This window comes from Raphanus sativus, unplaced genomic scaffold (assembly GCF_000801105.2).
Source record: "Raphanus sativus cultivar WK10039 unplaced genomic scaffold, ASM80110v3 Scaffold3101, whole genome shotgun sequence".
Classification (NCBI taxonomy): domain Eukaryota; kingdom Viridiplantae; phylum Streptophyta; class Magnoliopsida; order Brassicales; family Brassicaceae; genus Raphanus; species Raphanus sativus.
This window is the reverse complement of record NW_026618408.1, coordinates 1-12,364: the sequence shown is the minus strand read 5'-3', so window position 1 is coordinate 12,364 and position 12,364 is coordinate 1. Positions and strand designations below refer to the sequence as shown.

Below are 12,364 nucleotides of genomic sequence, written 5' to 3'. Positions count from 1 at the left end.
TTTCGAATCTTATATTTTATTGTACAACTAAAAAAGTGTTTTATAATTACATGTAATACTAAAATTATTGAAAATCACCGAAAGTACAACTATTTGGTAATTTTGTACAACTACTATCTTGAGTAGAACTACGTGTATATATTAGGCGGGATTTCGAAAAAATTTAGAATTTTTGGCGGACTTTTATGAGTCAAGGCGGGATTTTCGAGGGAAAAATAGATTCCCATTTCCCTCTCTCTTTTCTCTCTCCTCTCTTCTCTCTCTCTTTTCCTCGATTCCTTCCTTCTCCTCTCCCAGAGAATCCTCTCGTCTCTCTATCACCTTTCGCAAATGGATCCATGGGTTGAGAATCAGGAAAGGAAGGAGATGAAGAAGATGAAGAAACATTTTGACATGCTTCAGTTTATTTGCGATGCTGAACACGGGATTCCAACTTCGTGCCCATGTGGGGGACGAATCGTCGACGAGGTTTCTACTAATCCAACAGATAAGGATTTTCTACCAGGCCGAAGGTACTTCACTTGTAATGAGTACAAGGTAATTTACATTTTATCTACTTCCTTAACTTATGCAAAATGTCAAACTGAGTGCAACCATGTGAAACTTGCAGAATGATGGGTTCCACTTCCGTCAACCATGGGTTCTCGGGGTTGAGGAAGAGGTTCGCTCCTTAAGGCAGGATGTGGACAAAATGGCTGAAGAGATGCACAAAATGGCTGAAGAAATTGCTCAGCTTAAGGACCTTCTTACCCGTAAATGAGAAGCCTTATGTTGTTTGGATTTGTGTCTTTAGTTTGAGATCAGATCTCCTTTAGTTTCTGCAATAAGCCTTATGTTTGGATTTGTGGAATTGTGTGATGTTGTGTTAAAGACTATCTCCTAATTAATGTGATGTTGTGTTAAGATTACTGGTTTTCCGTAGTAATACCAAAGTTTTCCGTAGTAATCCATAGTTCTCGAACAAAACACTTAAAGTTAAAGTACAACAAAATAAAGTTTTCCGAAGCATACAACACGATAAAGTAGCTAAATTCATCACTCCAAATTCATCACTTCAAATTCATCCAACTCTTTTCCTTCCCTTCCTCCAGATGCGATCCGGAGGTATGATCTTCACCTCCTTAATCTGATCTGGTACATTCCAAGAAGACATGTCGGGCACAACACAAAGTGTCCTGTCATACGCCAAAGCCCACAATTCCGTCCAATAGTATTTTGAGCACAGCTCATGGATATTAAGGCCGCCATCAACATTCGTAGTGAAATAGATGTAAGCTGCCAGTCCGTGCAGGCAAGGAAACTTTTCATAATCCCACACCTTGCAAGTACAAGATTTTTCAACCAAGCTCGCCCAAAACATCTTTCCAGCAGTGTCAGTGATCTCGTACTTAAGCTCATAACTATTAATCTCCCGTACAGATAGCTTTTGTGCAACATCCCATAGACCGTGCAAGTAGTTCTCAACCAGAGGCACCAGGCTTGTATCGATTGATCTAGAAACAGCTTCCTTCCGTTGAGTGAACCAATCAGAGAATTTCCTGACGATACAATCCAACATTGGTATTAATGCCCACGTCGTTGCCTCTTTAAACACGCTCTTCATTGATTCCACACTGTTGATTGTATCGAAGTTGTACCTGTCACGTGGGAAAAAAACTCTTGCCCATTTGTCCTTTTCAGTATGTTCCTGCACATACTTGTACACAGCAGGATATCTTTTTTCAAATGAGTCGTAAGCAGAGTTGAAGTCATCCACCGTGTAATATCTGCCCAACTCCATAAATTTATGTCCGACTATAACCTTGTTGACGTTACCAGCATGCCATTTCACCTTTTCCTTCAAATGCCATAAACAATGCCCATGGTGAGCCTCTGGAAACACGCTTCCTATAGCGAAGATCAGACTCTGATTTCTTTCACTCATGAAAACCAGTTCAGAAGAGTCTGGTATAACACTTTTAAGCATCTCGAAAAACCAAGTCCAACTAGTAAGATTCTCACTATCTAGTACTGCAAACGCAAGTGGATAACTTTGACCATTAGGATCTTGAGCTTCCGCGAAAACTAGAACACCACCATATTTGTTCTTCAGCGATGTCGCATCCACAGCTATCACTTTCCTCATAAATGCAAACCCTTCAATGCAAGCTCCCAAAGCTATGAAGAGGTACTTGAATTTACTTGCATCATCCAATTTCACACAAGTTTTTGTTCCTGGATTCACTTGCTTTAACATGTACAAATAGCTATACATCATCTTGTAGCTCTTTTCCGGACTACCAGGTATACCACTTACATGATTGCTCATTGTATCCTGCCCAAACCAGAACAAACCAAGTTATCCACAGTTCTATTAGTTGTCCCGAGTTATACAGTTAAAGTTATCCACAGTTCTATTAGTTGTCCCGAGTTATACAGTTATACTACAATTATCATGAACAAGGTCGATCTAAGTCCAATGAGAAGCGAGATGCCTATACATTCTCCAATTCTACTGCCTATACATTCTCATTCAACCATTGGAATGCATTATATACCAATGCATTTCAATTGCAAATCCATTAGAACTTACTTCCAAAAGAAAGCTCAAAGCGGAGATCTGAGACCACAACTTACGGATACGTCAGGTGATTGGTTTAAGCAGACAACGGCGGCGGCGGTAGAAAAGCGGCAGGAGAGAAGAGTGGAGATCGAGCAGAGCTGGGGGAGAGGCGAAGGAGGAGGAATCGTCTTAGCCTCTTGTCATAGTTTCTCTTTCGCGATAGAGATAAAGAGGAAAAGAAAAAAAGAGGTGAGATAAGCGATTTCGATCAGAAATCGCATTTGCTTTTAGGGATTTTGTTGGTTTAGTTGGTTTAGTTGTATTACCCATATAAATCAGACGGGTCATTGGATGAGTGGGTCTCGGGTGGATTTGACCCTGGTTTCCTTTGTAAATATCATCACTTATGTTGGCTTATTAGTATTTCACTCATTTTTCGATTTAAATTTAATTGTAAAATGAAATCTTGTTATAACGAGGATATCATGGCTTTAAATTTTTCTTCCACGGGCATTGGAGACGATTTCTCTGTTAGTAAAGGCAGTGTAGAGAGGAGAGATACGGATACGGTATTATTGTCGTCTCTCACCGAAGAGAGAGTGAAATCTAATAAAACGACAAAAAAGGAAGAGAGAGGAGAGGAAAAAATGGAGAGCGAGGAAGCAACAGCAACAGCAGCAGCTAGCGGAGGAACTGTAGTAACAGCGTTGCCGAAGAAGAGAGGGCGGAAACCTAAGAGCAAGGAGGATTCTCAGAGCGGGGGGAAGATGAAGGAAAGCGGGAAGAAGACGAAGAAGGAGGAGGAGGAGCAGAGTGTGGACGAGAAGTACTCTAAGTGGAAAGGTCTCGTCCCCATTCTCTACGACTGGCTCGCCAACCACAACCTCGTCTGGCCTTCCCTCTCCTGCAGGTCCCTCTCCTTTCTCTCTCTCTTCTTCTTCTTCTTCTAGGGTTTCAAATTTCAGTTAATTTGTCCTCGGTTAGATCTTTTGTTGAACATTCTGATGCTCAGAGTGAGAGTCACACATACATTTTCAGTTTCTAGGTTTTGTCTGTGATTCTGCGAGCGTTCAAGTTATTGATTTGGTGTTGAGCTTTTTATATGTTTGTCTTCACGTTTTGATGTATCTGCTGTTCGGTTTTTGTTTAAACCCTAACCAACACAAAGGAAAGGATGAAGAAGTTTTTGATGTTTTGTCTGTTGCTTCAGATGTTTTAGCTGTCCTGTGTTCATGTTTGATTTGATGAGATCTTTCATTTGGTGAATTTTGTTGTTTTTTTTCTTCCACAGATGGGGTCCACAACTTGATCAAGCAACCTACAAGAACCGCCAGCGTCTTTACCTGTCAGAGCAAGTAGGTTCTTCACTTTCTCCTGAATCTTACTCGCCATCACATCATTTCCGAAACTTGTCTTCATGGTCTCATCATCATATTTGTATTTTTTTTTTTGTCACTAGACTGATGGCACTGTACCCAACACTCTCGTCATAGCCAACTGCGAAGTTGTTAAGCCACGAGTTGCTGCGGCTGAGCACATTTCTCAGGTAACTAGTTGTTCTTCCACCAATCTATACCTCTTATCCTTACTATGCTTCCCACTTCAATGGATTTCCTATTCTGGAAATGTGTGTTTCAGTTCAATGAAGAAGCACGTTCTCCATTTGTGAAGAAGTTCAAGACCATCATTCACCCTGGAGAGGTTTTAATTCTTGTATCATTTACTTGTTTTGCACTTTGATGAAAGTAAAACCCTGTTTTGATGACTAATTCGCATTTGCAGGTTAACAGAATCAGGGAACTCCCACAAAACAGTAAGATTATTGCTACTCACACTGATAGTCCTGATGTAAGTCCTGCTTCTTCTCTTTTGTTATCTTCATATCAACTTGATTTATGTACTTCTTTTTTTTTTTTGGCTAATAGAGCATCCTTTGTTTTGGACCAATTTCAAGTTTCAGTTATCTGAATAGTCTACAATCTACATGTTGATTCCAGGTTCTCATTTGGGATGTTGACACCCAACCAAACCGTCATGCTGTCCTTGGTGCTGCGAATTCCCGTCCTGATTTGGTATGTCCACTTCTGAGAACATTTATTTCACTTTATTCTTGTTTGTCTTGACCTCATCTTTGGAAGCAGTGATGTATCTCTTTGATATCTTGTTAAAAATTGCTACTTGCTTGCATCATCTGAACCTTTTTTTTTTTCTCGCAGATACTAACTGGACACCAAGACAATGCTGAATTTGCTCTTGCAATGTGCCCAACCGAACCCTTTGTCCTCTCTGGGGGTCTGTGTCTCTGTCATCTTTTTATTGTCTGATCATTTGGTTTTATCAGTTCTCATACAAAGGTTCTTCTCTTAGGCAAGGACAAGTTAGTGGTTTTGTGGAGCATCCAGGACCACATCACAACGGTTGGCACTGATTCCAAATCATCTGGATCAATCCTCAAACAGACTGGTGATAAGAGTGAGAGTCCTTCTGTTGGCCCACGTGGTGTCTATCAAGGCCATGACGATACGGTTGAAGATGTCGCATTCAGCCCGACTAGGTAACTTATTAGAATATTCTCTCTTCCTTTTGATCTCGTATTTTTTTTCATGTTTTTAATGCTTTCTGATGATGTTTCTGGTCGTGAACTAGTGCACAAGAATTCTGCAGTGTTGGTGACGACTCTTGCCTTATACTGTGGGATGCAAGAACTGGCACTAGCCCTGTCACGAAGGTGCTGTATCGTCTTGATCCTAACAAAATTTCAAAGTTCTTACCTTCTGTTATCTTTTATCTTGTTCTTTTTTGTTTTGTGTTTACCAGGTTGAAAAGGCGCATGATGCTGATGTTCATTGTGTTGATTGGAATCCTCATGACGACAATCTCATCCTGACAGGGTATGGGGAAATAGATATATATATATATATATATATACATGCGCCATAGACAGATGATTTAAGGCACACTTAGCATCTAATTAATAAAACTTTTAGTCTGTACGTATGTGTACTCATTAGATATAGTTTGAATGTTTCAGGTCAGCAGACAACACTGTCCGGTTATATGATCGTAGGAAACTTACCTCAAATGGAGTTGGTACGCCTATTTACAAATTTGAGGGCCACAAAGCTGCGGTTCTTTGCGTTCAGGTTTCAACAACACCTCTTATGTTTTTTTTTGAAAGCATATTACTTGGTACTTAATAAAAAACTCACTGATAACGCATCTTGTTGATCAATTCAGTGGTCTCCTGATAAGGCATCCTGTTTTGGGAGTTCCGCAGAAGATGGTCTCTTGAACATCTGGGATTATGACAGGGTGTGTACATATAATTCACTCAGATATGTCTGGAATTAATCTTTGTTCGCTATCTTCATTGAAAGCTATTCATTTTGCTCATGTTTGGTTTGTTTAACTTACCTAACCATCAGGTCAGTAAGAAGTCTGATCGTGCAGCTAAAAACCCTGCGGGGCTCTTCTTCCAGCATGCTGGTCACAGGTTTGTACAAGACTTGATCCTAATTCGCTTCATTGCTTTCTCATTTTTACTTGCTTCTAATTAAGTTTTTTTGTTTCAATGTAAATGATTTTCAGGGACAAAGTTGTTGATTTCCACTGGAACGCGGAGGACCCGTGGACTATTGTCAGTGTTTCTGATGACTGTGAGACTACTGGTGGAGGTGGAACATTACAGGTAAACCATTAATCACTTTCTCGGTAGCAGTTTTGTTGATAAAACTGAAATGTGGGGTGCTTATAATATCTTCTTTATTGGCAGATATGGCGGATGAGTGACTTGATTTACAGACCGGAAGAGGAAGTTGTGACAGAATTGGAGAAGTTCAAGTCGCATGTCATGACATGTGCCTCCAAGCCTTGACTGGGTTCAAAGAAATAAGAGAAAACCCCTTTCTATCTATCTATCGCCTGTATGGTAAAACTAATGCGGTTTAGTTGTGGGTTTAGCGGGTAAACTTGGTTTTTGTCAAAACGCTGGTTCGTCTTTTGAGATATTACTAGATTTTAGGACCTTTCCAAAATCGTTTTTAGGGGTACATGGTCTTTTGGTTCTTGATCCCGGTTTCCTCCAGACTCTTGAAAGTTCTATTTTGTTTAACTTAGATCTTAACGGAATTAAAAAGTCTGTTGGTTTGAGTTTGCATTGAACGAAATTAATATCCATCTCGAACTAAAGCCTATACAAGACTAGTGTACTTCGTTTTTGGTACACTAGAGACCCTAATTGCCTTTTTACTACATCGATTCTGTTGACTCTAGTCAACAAACAGTTGTTGAAAATCTCTTATCAAACTTTAGGGTAACATATCAGGTTCAGTAAAGATTTAGGAATTTTTAGATTAATTTTCGATAAACAGAGGGTGTCTATGCAAAAAGAGGTAATTTATTTTGTGATTAGGTGTAAATTACTTAAATCCTAGTGAAAATGACAAACCCTTACCTCATGTTTTGATTTTGTAGACTCTACTGGACAAACAGTTAAAAGAAACAGCTTGAATGTGAGAACTCTTTAACAAGCTTGAAAGAAGCAGCTTGAATGTGAACTTTTGGGAGTGTTCCAAAAAAAAAAAGAAAAGGAACATTTGGGTGACATTGAAAAATTATAAGAGGTTTAGGAATTGGAGACTATTTTTAAGAAAATAAAGGGTATCTATGCAAATGAGGTAAAATATTCGCTTGCCTTAAACCCTAAAAGAATGACGAGCCCTTTAGCCGAACACAACAACATAAGTACAGAAGAGGCTTAGTAGCAAAGAACCAGAAGGAAGGCAAAAATGGTTCGAAGCATAAACCCTAAGAAGGCAAAGAGGAAGAACAAGGTTTGAACTTTGAATCCCAAACTCTGATTGTATCTCTCAATTCGGTAACCTAAATCGCGTGAATTTGAATTGTTGAAATTTGATAGAAGAAGGGAGAAGCGTCGTCTTCGTCGTCTGTACCATCGATGCCAACAAGGGTATGGCAGCCAGGTGTGGACAAGCTCGAAGAAGGAGAAGAGCTTCAGTGCGACCCTTCTGCTTATAACTCCCTTCATGGCTTCCATGTTGGTTGGCCCTGTTTGAGGTAAAACTTAGATAATGATTTCAGCTAAAAAAAGCCTCACACGTTAGGGTTTAGTAGTAAAGACAACTTTATAGGAGCTTTGATGAGTAACTGCTTATGAAATTTTGTATACAAAGGCATCATAAGAGATTTACTGTTTCTTTTTCTTTCTTTCTTTCAGTTTTGACATCTTAGGTGATAAGTTGGGTTTGAATCGAACTGAGTTTCCTCACACCTTGTATATGGTGGCTGGGACTCAGGTGAGTCTTGTATCTTTTGAATGTGTTTTTTTCTTTCCTTCTTGATTCTCTTTATAAGTTGTGAATAGTAACTCTCCTCCTCTCCCTTTTAGGCTGAGAAAGCAAATATGAACTCCATTGGATTATTTAAAATCAGCAAAGTATCTGGCAAGAGACGCGATGTAGTGCCCAAGAAGGTAGTGAATGGTGATGATGATATGGAGGATGAGGATGATGAAGATGAGGACAGTGACAGCGATGAGGAAAGCGAAGATGGAGCTTCCACTGCTCCAGTTATTCAGGTAATTTTTGATTCTTTCTGTCTAACTATTATGTTATTCATTTAGTAGAGAGTCGTCATTATCATGGTTAATACGTTTTTATCTCAAATGTTTTTGATAAACAGGTCCGCAGGGTTGCTCACCATGGATGTGTTAACCGCATTCGTGCAATGCCACAAAATCCTCATATCTGTGTCTCTTGGGCAGATTCTGGTCATGTTCAAGTAAGATAACGTTGTTATCCACTTGCACGTTCATGTTTTATATGTTTCTCCTAGAGTCTGATTTTTTGTTATTGTAATTGTGGGCAGGTGTGGGACATGAGCTCTCATCTTAATGCTTTAGCAGAGTCAGAAACAGAAGGTAAAGATGGAACTTCACCGGCTCTGAACCAAGCACCCTTAGTTAACTTTTCTGGCCACAAAGACGAAGGCTATGCTATAGATTGGAGTCCTGCAACTGCTGGAAGACTTCTTTCCGGTATGATTTTTCGTCAATACTCGGACAGTTACATACTTTTTCAACATAGTCAGTGTGTATTTATTTATTTTTTTCTTAACCCTTTTAGGGGACTGCATGAGTATGATTCATCTGTGGGAACCAGCTTCTGGTTCATGGACTGTTGATCCTATTCCGTTAACAGGACACACCGCAAGTGTTGAAGATTTACAAGTAAAACTGTCGCTTCTGCTGCAGCTAAATTGTGTGTTAACTGGTACCGTCTCCTTTTTGGGCTTAATATGATTTTCCTCTGTTGCCAGTGGAGTCCAGCTGAAGCCAACGTGTTTGCGTCGTGTTCTGTGGATGGGACTATTGCACTATGGGATGTCCGTGTTGGGAAGACGCCTGCATTATCTTTCAAAGCACATAACGCAGATGTGAATGTCATCTCATGGAACAGGTTCTCTTTGCCACACTTTGTTGTGTAACTTAATTCTTGTTTGGTTTTGTGTTACCTGCAGGTTGGCTCATTCTTTGTTTTTCCCCTTTCATGAAGGTTGGCTAGTTGCATGTTGGCCTCAGGGAGTGATGACGGGGCATTCTCTATCCATGATCTTAGAGTTATCAAGGTATGGTGAAGACCTTGGCTTTTATGATATCCATATCAATTATCTTAACAAGACTGTGATGTGATAAGCCTTTAAAACTTGAACTAGGAGGGAGATGCAAAGGTAGCACATTTTGAGTATCATAAGCATCCTATCACGTCGATTGAGTGGAGCGCTCATGAATCCTCAACACTTGCAGTCTCTTCCGGTGATAACCAGCTCACGTAAGCCACATAGTTTATGCATAAACACACATATAATCCGCTAAAAACACAGAGAAACTGTCTGATGGTTTGTGGGCTATATCTGCAGGATATGGGATTTATCATTGGAGAAGGATGAAGAAGAGGAAGCAGAGTTCAAAGCACAGACTAAGGAACAAGTTAACACACCTCAAGACTTGCCTCCTCAGCTTCTTTTCGTTCACCAGGTAACATCTTACTTTTTAACCTCTTTAGCTCTGGTTATAATATTTCATTGATGTCTTGTTTGTCTGAAAACTTTTTTCTATACCGTAAAACCAGGGACAAAAGGACTTGAAGGAACTTCACTGGCACAACCAGATTCCAGGGATGATCATCTCAACTGCTGAAGATGGGTTCAACATCTTGATGCCTTACAACATTCAGAACACACTTCCTGATCTCGCTGCCTGAAAAACTTGCTGTCTTTTTTTACTGAAAAACTTTTGTTGTCTCTTGAGAGTTGTATTTGCCCTCCCTGTTTTACTACTTCAAGAACTATACTCTTTCACAACTTGAAGTTTCTTAACCGTTATTTGGCTTCAATTTGTGACAAAATGTCAAAGTATGTTTTGAAAAGCTCTCTCTTTTACTTTGAGTTTATTATTTCACAACTTTCAAGCATTCATGATCTTACTATTCAAAACTCGCAGTAGTACTCCAATTAGATCATCATATTTTACTTAAGCATATCTATCTATGGATTGAAAACAAAACTTAAAAGCCACAAACTTCTTTTACCAACAACAGAAGGATCATCATCATCATGCCTCTTACAGCGAAAACATACTACTCCTAATGTTTGCAATAGGCCTGGGCGTTCGGTCCACCAATCGGGTTCGGTTCGGTTGAAACGGTTTTTCGGATTTTCGGATCAAAGCATAGAAGTACCATTCGGTTTTTTGACATTTCCGGTACGGTTCCGGTTCGGAACCAATCGGGTTCGGATTGGTTCTGGTGAGACAATGAAAATCCGTCTAAACCCGAAAATTAATCGGATCCGGTTCGGTTTCGGACTATAACAACCAAATGTAACCAAAAAAACCAAAAAATCACAAATATAATCATAATAACCGAAAATATTCGGTAAAACCGATAGAAATAACCGAATAATCCTGGAAAAAAAAACGAACCTCATTTATTAACACATCAAAATAGAACAAACTCCAGTCTAAAACTTCAAAAAATATTGAAATCGAAAGTCACATAACAGTACTAAAGTACTAGACAACACGAACTAAACCAAATGCTCGGTCATAACATTCATCTGCTTTGTTATGGTTTCTCAACCAAAAGATGATGTAGAATCTATCTGTAAACATAAAAACACATATGTAAGTGAATAATAAGAACAAGAAATTACAGAAAACAATGAAAAATGATCAGAAGACATGCATATAAAAGATGAGTTAATGAACAAAGCGAATCAAAAGACAGGCAAATAGAAGATATTTTTACTGATTTCAAATCAATTAAAAAATTCCGGAAAACCCGAAGAAGAAGAAAGAAAAAACAGACGAACCTGTAACTGATTTTGGTTCTTCTAATTCTCAGATAAAGCAGGAGACAGAGAGACAAAGAAATTTATTGTTCTAATTTATTATTATGATCGAATCAAAAGAGCTTTGTCCTTTTAGGATTAGGGTTTGGTAGCCGAAGGAAAAAAAAAACAGAACAGGTGAGAGAGGAGAATACATGAAACTGTGTATAACAAAAAATTATATATTTCGGTTTAGCCCGGTGCTTAGTTCGGGCCTCGGTTTACGACCGAACCGATCAGATAACCGAAAGGCAAAAGCTTAAGATCCATTCGGTGTTTAACAAGGATCCGCTACCGATCCGAACCCGTTACTTCGGTTCGGGTATGAGTATGGACTTCGGTTATAGTTGTTTACGCCCAGGCCTAGTTTGCAAGCTGCTAATTTGACAACACGGGTCTTCATCAAAAACGACGACGTGTAATTATTTAGACATCGTGGAAAAAGAACCGGTTCGGTTTAGATGATTTTCTAGAAATGCAGAACCAGTTTGATTACAAAATTTAAAATATAACCCACGCGTGTTTCTTTTTTCTCGATCGAAACCCGAGTCAAAAAAATTTGAAATATAACCGTTAGGAAGAGAACATTTTCTCACAAATAGAAGAGACTCTTTGCATCTTTTTTGCTTTGAAGAATGAAATCAATCGACTCTTCCACAATTTGCAGAAACGTGAAATCTATTTTACACTCTCAGATTAGAAAGTGTTTCGATAGTGAATTCGTTTGAAGAATTCCTCTTAGTTTCCAAGTTTATTTTCTTTTTTCCTAATCGTTTTGGTTGATTAGGGTTTCCTTTTCACGATCGCCTGAAACCGATTCCGACTGGGTTGTGTGTTTCTCGCTCGGTATACGATCGTCGTATCTTGTCTATTTGCTAATGATTTCTAAGTTTCCTCGCGATCTTGTTTTTATAGGGTTTTCAATTTTCCCAATTGTTCAAATCATCGCAATGGATGGAACTGCATGTGGTGAAGCCTTGACTCCGCGTGACTTTGGTTAGTCTTTCTTATTCCGGCTGTGCTCTCTGAAGCTTCACTCCGCGTGAAACCTCTTTAAGGTACATGCTCTGATTCCTTTAATCTGGGTTTTGTTTTTTTCTGATTCAACAACTGAATCCCTCTTTTAACAAGACTTTTAAAGCCTTTTGGTCTTGTGCGGTTTTTATCAAACCCAAGAGATTAGATAGAACATTCTTCTTAATGTTCTACCAAATCGTGTTTTGGGTTTTTGGTTTTTCATATTAAACCCAATAAGATCATAGGCAGACACTAATCTAATAGTGTTCTGTCAGATTCTTTTTTTTTGGGAACATTGTCCCGTTGTTGTTGCCTCGAGAGGAAACTTATGCCATCCCCCTAATAAGATTGTTAATTGGACCGATTATATGGGTTGGTAGTGCATGTCTAAGTAAGGAT

The 12,364-nt window shown here is 39.1% G+C and overlaps 4 protein-coding genes and 1 long non-coding RNA gene across 5 annotated transcripts; 3 read left to right on the top strand and 2 right to left on the bottom strand.

The window, feature by feature from the left end:
- Positions 1–320: 320 nt before the first annotated feature.
- LOC130506310 (uncharacterized) lies at positions 321–1,078 on the top strand. Its single transcript, XM_057000949.1, has 2 exons — positions 321–537; positions 611–1,078. Exons 1-2 carry the CDS (start codon positions 331–333, stop codon positions 758–760), a joined length of 357 nt encoding a protein of 118 aa, XP_056856929.1. The 5' UTR covers positions 321–330; the 3' UTR covers positions 761–1,078.
- Positions 1,061–2,308, bottom strand: LOC130506312 (protein FAR-RED ELONGATED HYPOCOTYL 3-like). The gene has a single exon (XM_057000952.1). It carries the CDS (start codon positions 2,306–2,308, stop codon positions 1,061–1,063), a length of 1,248 nt encoding a protein of 415 aa, XP_056856932.1.
- Positions 2,309–3,062: 754 nt separating this feature from the next.
- Positions 3,063–6,691, top strand: LOC108827666 (WD-40 repeat-containing protein MSI4). Its single transcript, XM_057000950.1, has 15 exons — positions 3,063–3,452; positions 3,834–3,897; positions 4,002–4,088; positions 4,181–4,243; positions 4,325–4,390; positions 4,540–4,614; positions 4,759–4,834; positions 4,910–5,096; positions 5,189–5,270; positions 5,360–5,433; positions 5,574–5,685; positions 5,780–5,854; positions 5,968–6,035; positions 6,131–6,230; positions 6,315–6,691. Exons 1-15 carry the CDS (start codon positions 3,190–3,192, stop codon positions 6,414–6,416), a joined length of 1,494 nt encoding a protein of 497 aa, XP_056856930.1. The 5' UTR covers positions 3,063–3,189; the 3' UTR covers positions 6,417–6,691.
- Positions 6,692–7,216: 525 nt separating this feature from the next.
- Positions 7,217–9,987, top strand: LOC108827668 (protein HEAT STRESS TOLERANT DWD 1-like). The gene is made up of 12 exons (XM_057000951.1): positions 7,217–7,374; positions 7,461–7,618; positions 7,779–7,857; positions 7,950–8,138; positions 8,243–8,341; positions 8,429–8,597; positions 8,686–8,789; positions 8,879–9,018; positions 9,115–9,187; positions 9,275–9,390; positions 9,479–9,596; positions 9,691–9,987. The coding sequence occupies exons 1-12, from the start codon at positions 7,330–7,332 to the stop codon at positions 9,820–9,822; spliced, it is 1,422 nt and encodes a 473-aa protein (XP_056856931.1). The 5' UTR covers positions 7,217–7,329; the 3' UTR covers positions 9,823–9,987.
- A 543-nt stretch (positions 9,988–10,530) lies between these two features.
- Positions 10,531–11,308, bottom strand: LOC130506311 (uncharacterized). Its single transcript, XR_008941962.1, has 2 exons — positions 10,931–11,308; positions 10,531–10,720 (listed from the first exon to the last, which is right to left on the bottom strand). It is a non-coding gene; the product is annotated as an uncharacterized LOC130506311 (long non-coding RNA).
- Positions 11,309–12,364: the final 1,056 nt, after the last annotated feature.

What these genes read in the sequence shown, in the direction of transcription:
- LOC108827666 (XM_057000950.1), top strand. Translation starts at nt 3,190, where the DNA reads ATGGAGAGCGAGGAAGCAACAGCAACAGCAGCAGCTAGCGGAGGAACT. An exon ending in GTCTTTACCTGTCAGAGCAA is followed by an intron (nt 3,898 to 4,001) that starts GTAGGTTCTTCA and finishes TTTTGTCACTAG; the next exon opens with ACTGATGGCACTGTACCCAA. An exon ending in ACCCTTTGTCCTCTCTGGGG is followed by an intron (nt 4,835 to 4,909) that starts GTCTGTGTCTCT and finishes TTCTTCTCTTAG; the next exon opens with GCAAGGACAAGTTAGTGGTT.
- LOC108827668 (XM_057000951.1), top strand. Translation starts at nt 7,330, where the DNA reads ATGGTTCGAAGCATAAACCCTAAGAAGGCAAAGAGGAAGAACAAG. An exon ending in CCACTGCTCCAGTTATTCAG is followed by an intron (nt 8,139 to 8,242) that starts GTAATTTTTGAT and finishes TTTGATAAACAG; the next exon opens with GTCCGCAGGGTTGCTCACCA. An exon ending in ATGATCTTAGAGTTATCAAG is followed by an intron (nt 9,188 to 9,274) that starts GTATGGTGAAGA and finishes AACTTGAACTAG; the next exon opens with GAGGGAGATGCAAAGGTAGC.
- LOC130506312 (XM_057000952.1), bottom strand. Translation starts at nt 2,308, where the DNA reads ATGAGCAATCATGTAAGTGGTATACCTGGTAGTCCGGAAAAGAGCTAC.
- LOC130506310 (XM_057000949.1), top strand. Translation starts at nt 331, where the DNA reads ATGGATCCATGGGTTGAGAATCAGGAAAGGAAGGAGATGAAGAAGATG. An exon ending in TCACTTGTAATGAGTACAAG is followed by an intron (nt 538 to 610) that starts GTAATTTACATT and finishes TGAAACTTGCAG; the next exon opens with AATGATGGGTTCCACTTCCG.